The 13,634-nt window shown below is 44.1% G+C and overlaps 1 protein-coding gene across 30 annotated transcripts in view; it reads left to right on the top strand.

Annotated features, from left to right (window-relative positions):
* Window positions 1-13,634, top strand: part of ADD1 (adducin 1) — a 96,495-nt gene that overhangs the window by 50,799 nt on the left and 32,062 nt on the right. For all 30 annotated transcript variants that reach the window (XM_065544693.2, XM_074039259.1, XM_074039262.1 and 27 more), the window contains exons 5-6: window positions 9,558-9,638; window positions 10,198-10,347. In XM_065544693.2, coding sequence (XP_065400765.1) covers window positions 9,558-9,638; window positions 10,198-10,347 — 231 coding nt within the window. The remainder of the gene's footprint in view (window positions 1-9,557; window positions 9,639-10,197; window positions 10,348-13,634) is intronic.

A 13,634-nucleotide genomic window follows, 5' to 3' on the forward strand; every position in this document is an offset into this window, starting at 1 on the left:
GTTACGTCCATTCTGTATGTTTAGCTGTAACTGTCCCTCTCTGCCCACAGGAATATAAATTCCACAGGGAGAGCCTCTGTTGTGGTCTCTGCTGTAGCCCCAGGGCCCACGGCACAGAGTAGGCGTGCAGTAAACCTATGTCAGGTGAAAAACTGAATGAAACCCCCTGCTTAACTGAAGTGACCTCAGTAAGATTATGAACAAGAGCTCGCTGGGACCTTTTGACATTTGATCAGTGGGTCCCGTTAGCGTAGCACAAATGCCAGCTCCCTTCCTGGTAGCTACAGGGAAAGTGCTGGCCTCTGTCATCTAATCATACTTGACAGAATGCTCTAGTGGAGACTTAATGCTAAATGGTTGCCTGAAGATTAGTGCCATGAAAATGTTACAGCTGTGGTAGGAAATGTAATCCCTAGCTGTAATAACAGCTTCACATTCTTTGCAGGTTTTAAAATGCTGTTTGCCTAGTCCTATTTTGAATGCTGATTAAATAAGTTTGAATTGGTTAAATTGTTTGTTTTTTCCTCCTTTAATTGTTTAAGAATTGGCAAAATTAAAACATAAGTGTTTACTCTTCTGTAAATTATCTCCATGGGGCTTAATACCAAGTAAAAAGAAATGCAAGTTACCTAAAATGTTTCCTATGTCTTGTAAACTAGAACTAGAGAATCTTTAAGGAAGAAAGGTGTTGGTTTATTTTGTTTTACTATTATGGCATCCATTTCTTATTTACAATCTAGGTATGGTACAGACGCTGAACAGAAAAGCAAATACTAACAGTATCAACAAAAAGTGACAGCAGGTCATTCTGCCCTTTAAAGAAGGTCATAGGGATTTTCTGCTAAAGGGATTTAAATTTGCTAGTAGGTGTTAGAAGATTGGAGATGATTGTCTGAAGCAGATCTTTGTTTTAAGATTGCATTGGATCTGGAGAAGTGTTTGTGGGGACTGGGGGGAGGGGGACAAGACAGGGTGGCCCAGTTAGCACAGTGTACTGGGCTTCCTCTCTTGGTGGCTCTTAGCTGATGGCTTGGCCTGTCCATCCTGATGTCAGTGGAATACCGTCAAGGCTTCACACCTGCAGAACGTGGCTGGTGCTCGTTCAACTCCATTCTGGATTCCAGAGAATGTTAAGCTCCGAGGTGATGGTCTGGACCCACCTTTGTGACCAGTGCCCTGTGCTTCAGGGATGTGATAGTGGTCTCCTCTGGAGGTACTGAATTGGGTACTGCGTTGGTCTGCAACAGGAGAGTCTCATTCTTCATACACAGAGAAGGGGCAGTACATGTGTGGGAAGAGACACACACACGGAGAGCAGTGCTGGTCTGACGGGGAGGGACCACTGCAGAGGAAACTGACTTCAAAATGTCCTTCTCTATTTTTACTTGATGTTTGTAATTTTGCACTTTCTCCTTTTTGCTTTAGATTCAGAGAATTGAATGTTTTAAGCCTTTAAAATTAAAATATGTATTAATAGATCTGTTAAGCTTACAGTTGGAAATAAGTCTTAAAATAAGTAAAGAGGGAAGCATTATTATATTAATTACAGCATTATTATTACTGTTTTTGAGATAGGGTCTCTCTGTCACCCAGGCTGGAGTGCAGTGGTGGAATCTCGGCTCACTGCAACCTCCACTGCCTCGGTTCAAGTGATCCTCCTGCCTCAGCCTCCCAAGTAGCTGGAACAGGTATGTGCCACCATGCGCAGGTGTGCACCACCATGCCGCTGGCTAATTTTTGTATTTTTAGTAGAGATGGGGTTTCGCCATGTTGGCAAGGCTGGTCTCAAACTCCTGGCCTCAAGTGATCTGCCTGCCTCAGCCTCCCAAAGTGCTGGGATTATAGGTGTGAGCTACTGTGCCCAGCCCAGCATTATTTGTAATAATGAAATTATTATTATTATGATTTTAGGCAGAGTCTCGCTCTGTGGCCCAGGCTGGAGTGCTGTGGCATGATCTCGGCTCACTGCAACCTCCACCTCCCGGGTTCAAGCAGTTCTCCTGTCTCGGGCTCCCAAGTAGCAGGGATTACAGGCACCTGCCACCCCACCCGGCTAATTTTTTTGTATTTTTACTAGAGACAGCATTTTACCATGTTGGCCAAGCTTGTTTTGAACACCTGACCTCAAGTGATCCACCCACCTTGGCCTCCCAAAGTGCTAGGGTTATAGGCGTGAACCACTGCACCCAGCCAATAATGAAATATTTTAAGAGTCCTTGAGTATTCAGCAGTACATAGGAAATGGCTCAGTTATTCAATATCAATTTGAGAAAATGCTGTATACTATGAAAAACAATTACAAAATTATGTATAACAAGTGAAACATGAAAAATGAAAGGTATTAGAAATGAGAAAATATGAAATGTATACTGTTTACAGCTACATGAAATATGTGCATATATATATATAGACAAAAGAGAAATGACTGACCAAAAAAACAGCTCTGTAATATTTTTTAAATGTGGAACCTGACAGCATGCTTCTAAAATTAAGATGGAAGAGCGGAAGGCCAAGAATAGCTAAGACACTCGGCCGGGTGCGGTAGCTCACGCCTGTAATCCCAGCACTTTGGGAGGCCGAGGTGGGTGGATCACGAGGTCAGGAGATCGAGACCATGCTCGCTAACTCAGTGAAACCCCGTCTCTACTAAAAATACAAAAAATTAGGCGTGGTGGCGGGCGCCTGTAATCCTAGCTGCTTGGGAGGCTGAGGCAGCAGAATGGTGTGAACCCGGGAGGCGGAGCTTGCAGTGAGCCAAGATCGTGCCGCTGTATTCCAGCCTGGGCAACAGAGTAAGATTCCGTCTTGGGGGGAAAAAAAATAGCTAAGACACTCCTGAAGAACAGCTCAGCAAGGAGATTTTTCCTACCAGATGTCAAACTTAATATAAGGTGGTGGTAATTAATATAGTGTCCTTTGGGCAAAGGAAGATGCAGATGGATCAGTGGGACCGAATTGCATGCATTGAAACAGAAATGCTGGGGTCGGCATTGCAGCTCAGCGGGGTGGGGGGTGGACTCGGCAATGACAGGTGTTGGGATGCTTGGGTAGAAAAGTCACAAGTGGGGCCGGGCGCGGTGGCTCACGCCTGTAATCCCAGCACTTTGGGAGGCCGAGGCGGGCGGATCACAAGGTCAGGAGATCGAGACCACGGTGAAACCCCGTCTCTACTAAAAATACAAAAAATTAGCCGGGCGCGGTTGTGGGCGCCTGTAGTCCCAGCTACTCGGGAGGCTGAGGCAGGAGAATGGCGTGAACCCGGGAGGCAGAGCTTGCAGTGAGCCGAGATCGCGCCACTGCACTCCAGCCTGGGCGACAGAGCGAGACTCCGTCTCAAAAAAAAAAAAAAAAAAGAAAAGTCACAAGTGGAAATAATTATATGAGACTTCTATACTATACATAATTACAAAGCAATCCCAGTGAATTAAAGATTAAATGTGAAACGTAATACTTTAACAGTTTTAGGACTAATATAGGTGAAAATCACTGGCCTTGAACCTCTGGCACTTATAAAAGAAAAGATGGTTAAATTTGTCTACATTTGAAGTAAACAAAATTTTTCCTTATTAAAAGATACCATAGGCCAGGCGTGGTGGCTCACGCCTGTAATCCTAGCATTTTGGGAGGCTGAGGTGGGTGGATCACCTGACGTTAGGAGTTTGAGACCAGCCTGGCCAACATGGTGAAAACCTATCTCTACCAAAAAATACAAAAAAAATTAGCCAGGCATGGTGGCATGCCTGTAGTCCCAGCTGCTGGGGAGGCTGAGACAGGAGAATCGCTTGAACCCTAGAGGCAGAGGTTGTAGCGAGCTGAGATTGTGCCACTGCACTCCAGCGTGGGTGGCAGAGTGAGACCCTGTCTCAAAAAAAAAAAAAAAAGATAAAAGATACCATAAAGACAGTAATAATAAAAGCCGCATCCTGGAAGGTTTGTCCCACATGTAGCCAACTGAAATTAATATCTGGGGCTGGGTGCAGCGGTTCACGCCTGTAATCTCTACACTTTGGGAGACCAAGTTGGGCACATCACTTGAGGCCAGGAGTTTGAGACTAATGTGGCCAACATGTGAAACTCCGTCCCTGCTAAAAATACAAAATTAGCCAAGCATGATGGCGCGTGCCTGTAATCCCAGCTACTCGGAGGCTGAGACAGGAATCACTTGAACTTGGGAGGTGTAGGGTGCAGTGAGCTGAAATCGTGCCACTGCACTCCAGCCGGGGTGACAAAGCGAGACTCCGTCTCAAAAAAAAAAATAGAAATCATATCTGGAATAGATAACTGTCAGTAAGAAAAAGACAAACCAGTATAAAATGGACAAAAAGCAAGAAAGGAGTTTCACAGAAGGGGAGATAAGAATGCCTTATAAAAATATGAAAAGTTACTGAAATCATTTAGTAACCAGGAAATTATAAATTCATATCACAAATGTCATAGATACCAGATTTTTTTTTTTTTTTTTTTTTTTGGAGACAGAGTCTCATTCTGTCACCCAGGCTGGAGTCAGTGGCATGATCTCTGCTCCCTGTAGCCTCCACCTCCCGGGTTCAGGCGATTCTCCTGCCTCAGCTTCCTGAGTAGCTGGCACTACTGGCACGTGCCACCACACCCCACTAATTTTTGTATTTTTAGTAGAGACAGGGTTTCACCATATTGGGCAGGCTGGTCTCAAACTCCTGACCTCGTGATCTGCCTGCCTCGGCCTCCCAAAGCGCTGGGATTACAGGCGTCAGCCACTGCGCCTGGTCCCAGACATCAGATTTTAATTTTTAAAAAAGATGGTTGTAGACACACAGAACTACCATGTACTTACTACTGCAGGACTGTATCTTCAATTAGGCTCTTTGGAAAATAACTTGGTGTTACCTCCTATTTTATTATGCTAGAGAAACTTGAATATGTACAGTAGGAGACGGGTACAAGAATGTTTATGGCAGCATAGTTTTTAATAGCAAAGACTGAAACCACATCCACTTATGGAAGAATAGATTCATAAATTTTAGTGTATTCATTGAGTGGATACTATACAGCAGTGAAAATAAATTATAGTCATGTTGGTCATAATCTGGAGGAATCACAAAAATAATGTTGAGAAAAAAGTCAGTGAAAAACATAGTATGATTTCAATTATGTAAAGTTAATAAGCAGGTAAAAATTAAACAATAAATTGCTGGCCGGGCGCGGTGGCTCAAGCCTGTAATCCCAGCACTTTGGGAGGCCGAGATGGGCGGATCACGAGGTCAGGAGATCGAGACCATCCTGGCTAACACCGTGAAACCCCGTCTCTACTAAAAATACAAAAAACTAGCCGGGCGAGGTGGCGGGCGCCTGTAGTCCCAGCTACTCCGGAGGCTGAGGCAGGAGAATGGCCTAAACCCGGAAGGCGGAGCTTGCAGTGAGCTGAGATCCGGCCACTGCACTCCAGCCCGGGCTACAGAGCAAGACTCCGTCTCAAAAAAAAAAAAAAAAAAAACAAAACAATAAATTGCTTAGGGATGACTGGGAAAACTGTAAAGAAAAAAGGGAATGCTTACTATGTAATTCTGAATAGTGGTTACTTTTGGGTTATGAGGGAAGAGAAACAGCTTCAGAGATAACTAGAATTATTGTATTTCTTTCTTTTTCTTTTTTGAGATGGAGTCTTTCTCTGTCGCCCAGGCTGAAGTGCAGTGGCGCGATCTCGGCTCTCTGCAAGCTCTGTGTACCAGGTTCACACCATTCTCCTGCCTCAACCTCCTGAGTAGCTGGGAGTATAGGCGCCCGCCACCACGCCCGGCTAATTTTTTTTGTATTTGTAGTAGAGACAGGGTTTCACCGTTTTAGCCAGGATGGTCTCCATCTCCTGACCACGTGATCCACGCTTCTCGGTCTCCCAAAGTGCTGGGATTACAGATGTGAGCCACCGCACCTGGCCATTAGAATTACTGTATTTCTTAAGCTAATTGATAGCTACATGGATGTTTGACTTACACTTACATTGTCTTATATCTTCTAAATACCCTTGTATCTTCTAAATACCCTTGTATATGTGTTTTCAAAATAAAGGCTTTTAAAATAAGCAAAAAAAAAAAAAAAAATCTGAAACTTAATCTTTTCCTATTTTCATCCTTATTTTTCTTCATTCCAACCAGTATATACACAGATCCCTTGTTTTATGTTTTGTTTTGACTGAACTTAGGAATTAAGACAGCTGCTTACTTTTGTGTTAAATAGTTTAAAAGGTTAGCATGGGCCAGGTGCAGTGACTCCTGCCTGTAATCCCAGCACTTTGGGAGGCCAAGGCAGGAGGATCATTTGAGCTCAAAAGTTTGGGACCAGCTTGGGCAACATAGTGAAACCCTGTCTCTATTTAAAAAAAAAGAAAAAAGAAGAAAGTCTGCATGCTTTTTAAGATAAAGGAGGCTGGGCACAGTGGCTCACGCCTGTAATCCTAGCATTTTTGGAGACCAGAAAAAGTGGGCACATCACTTGAGGCCATGAGTTTGAGACCAGCCTGGCCGACGTGGTGAAACCCTGTCTCTACTAAAAATACAGAAATTAGCTGGGCATAGTGTGCCTGTAATCCCAGCTACTCAGAGGCTGAGGCAGGAGAATCACTTGAACCCGGGAGGCAAAGGTTGCAGTGAGCTGATAACATGCCCCTGCACTCCAGGCGACAGAATGAGCTTTGTCTCAAAAACAGGAAAAAAAAAAAAAAAAAAGGGATAAAGGAGCTGACTTTAGGAAATAGAAAGCAAGGCTGACTCAGCTTTGCAAAGAAGTGGGTCATAGAGATTTATAGAGACTGGGTGTTGTAGTTCACTATCCATGTAAATGACCCCAGCAATGATTTACTGTTGCTGCTCCCACTACCACTAATGATGGTAATAATGGGGAGATGCCATTTATTGCAAGCTTTATTGTCAACACAGGCTCTTTTCATCACCACTTAGTCATGAGGAAAACAAGGTGCCCAAAACACCATAGCCAGTTCTTGGCAGATCTAGGATTTGAACCTAAATCTTATCTGACTTTGGATTTTGTGCTCTTAACCCTGTTACGCTCTACTAAGGCAATGAGGTGAGTTTAGCCTAAAGATCATATAAAGGGAGACAGGATAGATTCAGATGCCTGAAAATTAGATTGTAGAAGGGGGTTAGACTTTGTTCTGTGTTATATACTAGAGGCAGTGGTGACAAACACAGGAAAACAGATTTCTTCTCAGTGCTAGAAAGAACGTTTTAATCCTTACGTCTGTCCAGCAGCTGTTTGTCACAGTGCTTCAGCACCCAAGATGTGGTGGGCTCTCATTGAGTAGGTGGCCATTTCTTTCCTGAATGAAGAAATGAGGGAGGCTGGAGTGAGCATCCCCGTCACTGAAACTAGAACAAGCAGACCCTGGGTGTGCTTCGATTTGGGCCACTACAGAAGAGATCACTATGTGGGTTAGGAAGCTGGACTAAACACCTTAAGTCATTTTCAACAAACACTCAGCTCCACCTATCTGACCCTAGTTAGGATCTGGGTTCCTTAACCCAGTAGTAAATGTGTTTGAACTTAATCTTTAGGAAGCCTTTTGAGCCTATACCAAAATCATTATAAAAACTAGATTGAATATTTTTGAGGGCAGGTCTCTTCTTTTTCACTGCTGTATTCCTAGTGTCTAGCATATGCTCGATGCATAGTGTAAACCAAATCTGAATTACTGTGGAAGAAAAACATACCATATGAAGAGGCAAACCAACGAAGGCAATGAGGATGTGGTGTTGTAGAGACTTAAAAAATGGATTATGCTGGGCACAGTGGCTCACACCTCTAATCCTAGCATTTTGAGAGGCTGAGGCAGGAGGATTGCTTGAGCTCAGGAGTTCAAGACAAGCCTGGGCAACTTAGTGAGACCCCATCTCTACCAAAATAAAAATTTAAAAAATAGGCAGGCTTCATGACTTGTGCCTGTAGTCCCAGCTGCTCAGGAGGCTGAGATGTGTGAATTGCTTGAGCCAGGAGGTTGAGGCTGCAGTGAGCGTGATCGTGCCACTGCATTACAGCCTGGGCAACAGAGTGAGACCCCATCTCAAAAAAAAAAAAAAAAAATCAAAACGGCTCAAGCAGTAAGGAAGAGATTGCTGTCATTGTGATTTTTATGATCAACATCCTACAGGTTGGTTTTAATTATTTATTTTATTTTATTTTATTTTATTGACATAGGGTCTTATCTGTCACCCAGGCTAGAGTGCAGTGGCATGATCATGACTCACTGCAACCTCTGCCTCTTGGGTTCCAAGTGATTCTCATGCCTCAGCCACCTGAGTGGCTAGGACTGCAGGCACCTGCCACCACACGCGGCTAAGTTGTATATTTTATTTTTTTTTAGTAGAGACAGGGTTTTGCCATGTTGACCAGGCTGGTCCCAAACTCCTGGCCTCAAGTGATCCACTTGTCTTCACCTCCCAAAGCGCTGGGATTACAGGCTTGAGCCACAGTGCCCAGCCTAGGTGTTAAGTATTTTTAAAAATTCATTTTGTCGGCCAGGCGCAGTGGCTCAAGCCTGTAATCCCAGCACTTTGGGAGGCCGAGACGGGCGGATCATGAGGTCAGGAGATTGAGACCCTCCTGGCTAACAAGGTGAAACCCCATCTCTACTAAAAATACAAAAAATTAGCCGGGCGTGGTGGCAGGCGCCTGTAGTCCCAGCTACTCGGGAGGCTGAGGCAGGAGAATGATGTGAACCCGGGAGGCGGAGCTTGCAGTGAGCTGAGATCGCGCCACTGCACTCCAGCGTGGGCCACAGAGCCAGACTCGGTCTCAAAAAATAAAAAATTCATTTTGTCAATGCCTACTGCAGCAAGGAGAAAAAAAAAGGACATTCTGTTTGACTTTTTAAAAGTAAGTTTTGGCCAGGCACGGGGGCTCATGCCTATAATCCCAGCACTTTGAGAGGCCAAGGCAGGTGGATCAATTGAGCCCGGGAGTTTTTGAGACCAGCCTGGCCAGCGTGGCGAAACCCTGTCTCTATACAAAATACAAAAATTAGCTGGTCATGGTGTTGTGCACTTGTAGTCCCAGCTACTTGGGAGGCTGAGGTGGGAGGATCACTTGATCCTGGGAGGCAGAAGTTGCAGTGAGCCATGATCACGCCACTGCACTCCAGCCTGGGCAACAGAGTGAGACCCTGTCTCCAAAAAAAAAAAAAAAAAAAAAAAAAAGTAAGTTTTGGTTTTCATTGTTATATCCCTGAGGGTGAGACCTTTTTGTCTTTGACAGTGGCAGCCACTAGAAAGTGCAATAGAGTAACCCAGCAGTAATGTATTGACCTGTCAGAAGGCTAGTGTGGAACTATTTTTTTCCTGTATAAAGTCAGTTATCATGAACGTGAGCAAGAAGCACTTTATATATGTGATAAATTAGTACAATAGAATAATGGAAAGCTTCCAGTACACCTTAGCTTCGTGACAGGCATTGTGCACGAACACTTCCCTGCATAGCTCACTCTAAACAAACCTGTGAGTTTGTAGCCTGAAAGAGATGCAAATAATTTCACTTGGATCTTTGAGCTAATTCAGTCATTTTCCCCACAGACCAGAGTGAACTCTGAGCAGGAACACTTCCTCATTGTACCTTTTGGGCTTCTTTACAGTGAAGTGACTGCATCCAGTTTGGTAAGAATGTCCTTCTCTTTGGTAGCTTGTATGTGCAGGTCATATTAGGTCATTTGACATCTTCAGATCAGCTAAATATGTAAAACCCAAGAAACAAGAAAGAGCCTGTGTTTTATGTGATGTGTTCAGTTACAGAAAAACCTTTGAGAGAAGTTACATATATTGTCACCTTGGGTTTCAATAGTTTCTAGTGAGGGTAATTTGAAGTCCTCTTGCGGTGGGGTACATTGGCTCACACCTGTAATTCCAGTACTTTGGGAGGTCAGTGCGGGTGGATTACTTGAGTCCAGAAGTTCGAGACCAGTCTGGCCAACATGACAATACCCCAACTCTACAAAAAAATACAAAAATTAGCCGGGCATGGTGGTGCGCACCTGTAGTCCCAGCTACCTGGGAGGCTGAGGTGGGAGAATTGTTTGAACCTGGGAGGTGGAGGATGCAGTAAGCCGAGGTCGCACCACTGCACTCCAGCCTGGGTGACAGAGCCAGACCATATGAAAAAAAAAGAAAGAAAAATGAAGTCCTCATGGTATTTAAATGTTTTGTTTTTTATTTTCAGGTTAAGATCAATCTGCAAGGAGATGTAGTAGATCGTGGAAGCACTAATCTGGGAGTAAATCAAGCTGGCTTCACCTTACACTCTGCTATTTATGCTGCACGCCCGGACGTGAAGTGTGTTGTGCACATTCACACCCCAGCAGGGGCCGCGGTGAGTGGCTGCCCTGGTAGCATCTCAAGTTTTAAAGCTGCTTAGTGAAAGGCACTGCACATTTCCTCTGACTTGCCCTTCCTTGTTTATAGTCAGTAAAACTAATTTTGTTGAATATAAAAAAAATGGTTTACCACTAAGTGTGACTTTCTTAAAATAATTTTTTTTTCCTTGTAAGGGATCCATATATCCCATTTAATTTTGAAAAACATGTAATAAGTCTGAAAATGCCTATTAGATTTAACAATTAGAAAATTATGGCTGGGCATGGTGGCTCATGCCTGTAATCACACGGCTTTGGGATGCTGAGGTGAGAGGATTGCTGAGCCCAGGAGTTGGAGCCAGCCTGGGCAACATAGTGAGACCCCATCTGTACAAAAAAATTAAAAAATTAACCAGGTGTGATGCATGCCTGTACTCCCAGCTACTTGGGAGGCTGAGGTGGGAAGATTTTGAACCAAGGAGGTTGAGGTTTCAGTGAGCTATGATTGTGCCACTGAACTCTAGCCTGAGTGACAGTAAGACCTTGTCTCAAAAAAGTAAAATAACAGTAAACAAAACAAAGTTATAGAGACTTGAGGGAGAGGTAAGATTTCAGGGTGTCAAAGACTGTGGGGAAGTGCAAAATGACAGCAGTAAGCAGGCACCTCATTCGAGACCAAGAATGGGAAAAGAAGGATAGGGGAAGCTGGGGTGGCGGGTTCAGGGTGCTGTGGGCTCAGGGAAGGGTTTTTGGGGTGCAGGAGACTTGAACATGAGGACAGTCTGTGAGGATGAGCTGGGGAAAGGGAGAGGTTGAAACCTAGAAACCAACCTGTCCAGCTCCCCGTAGCCATCCAGCGGGACCCAGGCTGGATTGTGACGGGGAGAAGAAAAGGAGCAGCTGGGGGAAGAGACACAGGCAGTGCTGGCTGTTACGAGGCTTGGCTTCCAAGCTGCTCAGGAACCCTCCCCTCCCCCTTCTGGTATGAACAGGCCACCCTGACAAAGCCCCAGACCCCTCCGTGTGAAAGTGCACATGCAGGCTATCTGCTCAATGTCATGTGAAAGCACAGTACTTGAGAAATATGCTTTTTATCACCAATTCTGTATAAGAACTTTTGGGGTTTATTGTACAACAGATGACCTTATTGATTCAGTAATGCTGTATTTTAACTGATCCTGGGTTTTTTTTTGGAGATGGAGTCTTGCTCTGTCACGCAGGCTGAAGTGCAGTGGTGTACTCCCAGCTCACTGGAACCTCTGCCCCTCGGGTTCAAGCAGTTCTCTTGCTTCAGCCTCCCAAGTAGCTGGGACTACAGGTGCACACCACCACGCCCGGCTAATTTTTGTACTTTTAGTCATGATGGGGTTTCATCATGTTGACCAGGCTGGTCTGGAACTCCAGACCTCAAGTGATCTGCCCACCTTGGCCTCTCAAAGTGCTGGGATTACAGGCGTGAACCACCACGCTGAACCTGATCTTGATGTTTTAATGTCATGTGTGTTGGATTATTTGATGAATATTACCTCCGGTTTGTTTCATCGTGGTTTAATAGATACATCATTGTGTGAATGATGTGATTTTTTTTTCCTGGAAGAATGCATGTCACTCCAGCCACTAAAATGTTTATGGATTTTTAAGAAGTTTTTTTTTTTTTTTTTTTTTTTTTTTTTGAGACGGAGTCTCGCTCTGTCGCCCGGGCTGGAGTGCGGTGGCGCGATCTCGGCTCACTGCAAGCTCCGCCTCCCTGGTTCACACCATTCTCCTGCCTCAGCCTCCCGAGTAGCTGGGACTACAGGTGCCGCCACCATGCCCGGCTAGTTTTTTGTATTTTTTTTTTAGTAGAGACGGGGTTTCACCATGTTAGCCAGGATGGTCTTGATCTCCTGACCTTGTGATCCGCCCGTCTCGGACTCCCAAAGTGCTGGGATTACAGGCTTGAGTCACCGCGCCCGGCCAAGAAGTATTAAAGGTACTTTTGACAGTATGGTTATGAACAGCTATCATGTAATGTGTTTTTGTTTGTTTTTTTGAGACAGGATCTCACTCTGTCTCCCAGGCTGGAGTGCAGTGGCACGATCTTGGCTCATTGCAACTTCCACCTCCTGGATTCTAAACAATTCTCCCACCTCAGTCTCCTGAGTAGCTGGGACTACAGGCACGTGCCACTTCACCTGGCTGATGTTTGTATTTTTTGGTAGAGATGGGGTTTCACCATGTTGACCAGGCTGGTCTTGAACTCCTGGCTTCAAGTGATCTGCCCGCCTTGGCTCCCAAATTACTGGGTTTATGGGCACGAGCCACTGCGTCCAGCCTGTTTTTAAAATTATCAAAATAATTTTGCTTGGTAAGGAAATTTCTTGTATGAGAGCTGATACTATGGAAGGAGTTAAATGTGGTATTGTCTTTTTAGATGAACTTTTCTGTATGGAATTGTTGTACCTAAAGATAGTTTTTGAATCTTCGGAGCCTGTTACTTTAGGGTCATAATGTTGCTGTCTATAGGTGTTGTCTTTAGAAGACCTTCAAAAATGGCATATTCTGAGGCCACTCTGGGGAATTTTAGGAAACTTAAGGACTCTATGAACACTTAGATTTTTCTCTTTGAGAGTCAGTTTTACTTAAATACATGTAGAGAAATTATATAAGAAATTATATATAAATTGTATATATATAATTACATATATACAAACTTGTATAAATTTGCTTTCATCTAATTTTTAGGTGTTTCAGTGTTATCTACAACCTAAGATAAAAAGTACACAAAACTTTAGAGCACTTGGAAAACCTCCTCCTTTTTTTTTTTTTTTTTTTTGAAGAGATGAGGGTTTCATATGTTGCCTAGGCTGGCTTTGAATTCCTGCGTTCAGGATTCCTCCTGCTTCAGCCTCTTGAGTAGCCTCTTGACTACAGATGCATGCCATCACATCTGGCTAATTTAAAAATATTATTTGTAGAGGCGGGGGTCTCCCTTTGTTGCCCAGGCTGACCTCGAACTTCCGGGCTCAAGTGATCCACCTGCCTTAGCCTCTTGAATGTTGGGATTACAGGTGTGAGCCACCATACCTGACGGGAAGCCTTCTTTTGAAATGTACTGAGTCCTCAGAGGAGTCTGTGGTCTGCTCCTTGCACTAGATGCAGTGCTCATTGTATAATTAAATCCAGGTTTACATAGCACTTATAATCAGTGGGAAAAAGTCTAGAAAGATGTGGATTTTCTTTTGAAGCTCTCCTAGTTTAAGGATGATTTTGTTTTTAAGTGTGAATTGTTAGCACTGGAAGTCAAGTTTGTCTTAAGTTCATA

The sequence above is a fragment of the Macaca fascicularis genome, chromosome 5 (assembly GCF_037993035.2).
Source record: "Macaca fascicularis isolate 582-1 chromosome 5, T2T-MFA8v1.1".
NCBI lineage: Eukaryota > Metazoa > Chordata > Mammalia > Primates > Cercopithecidae > Macaca > Macaca fascicularis.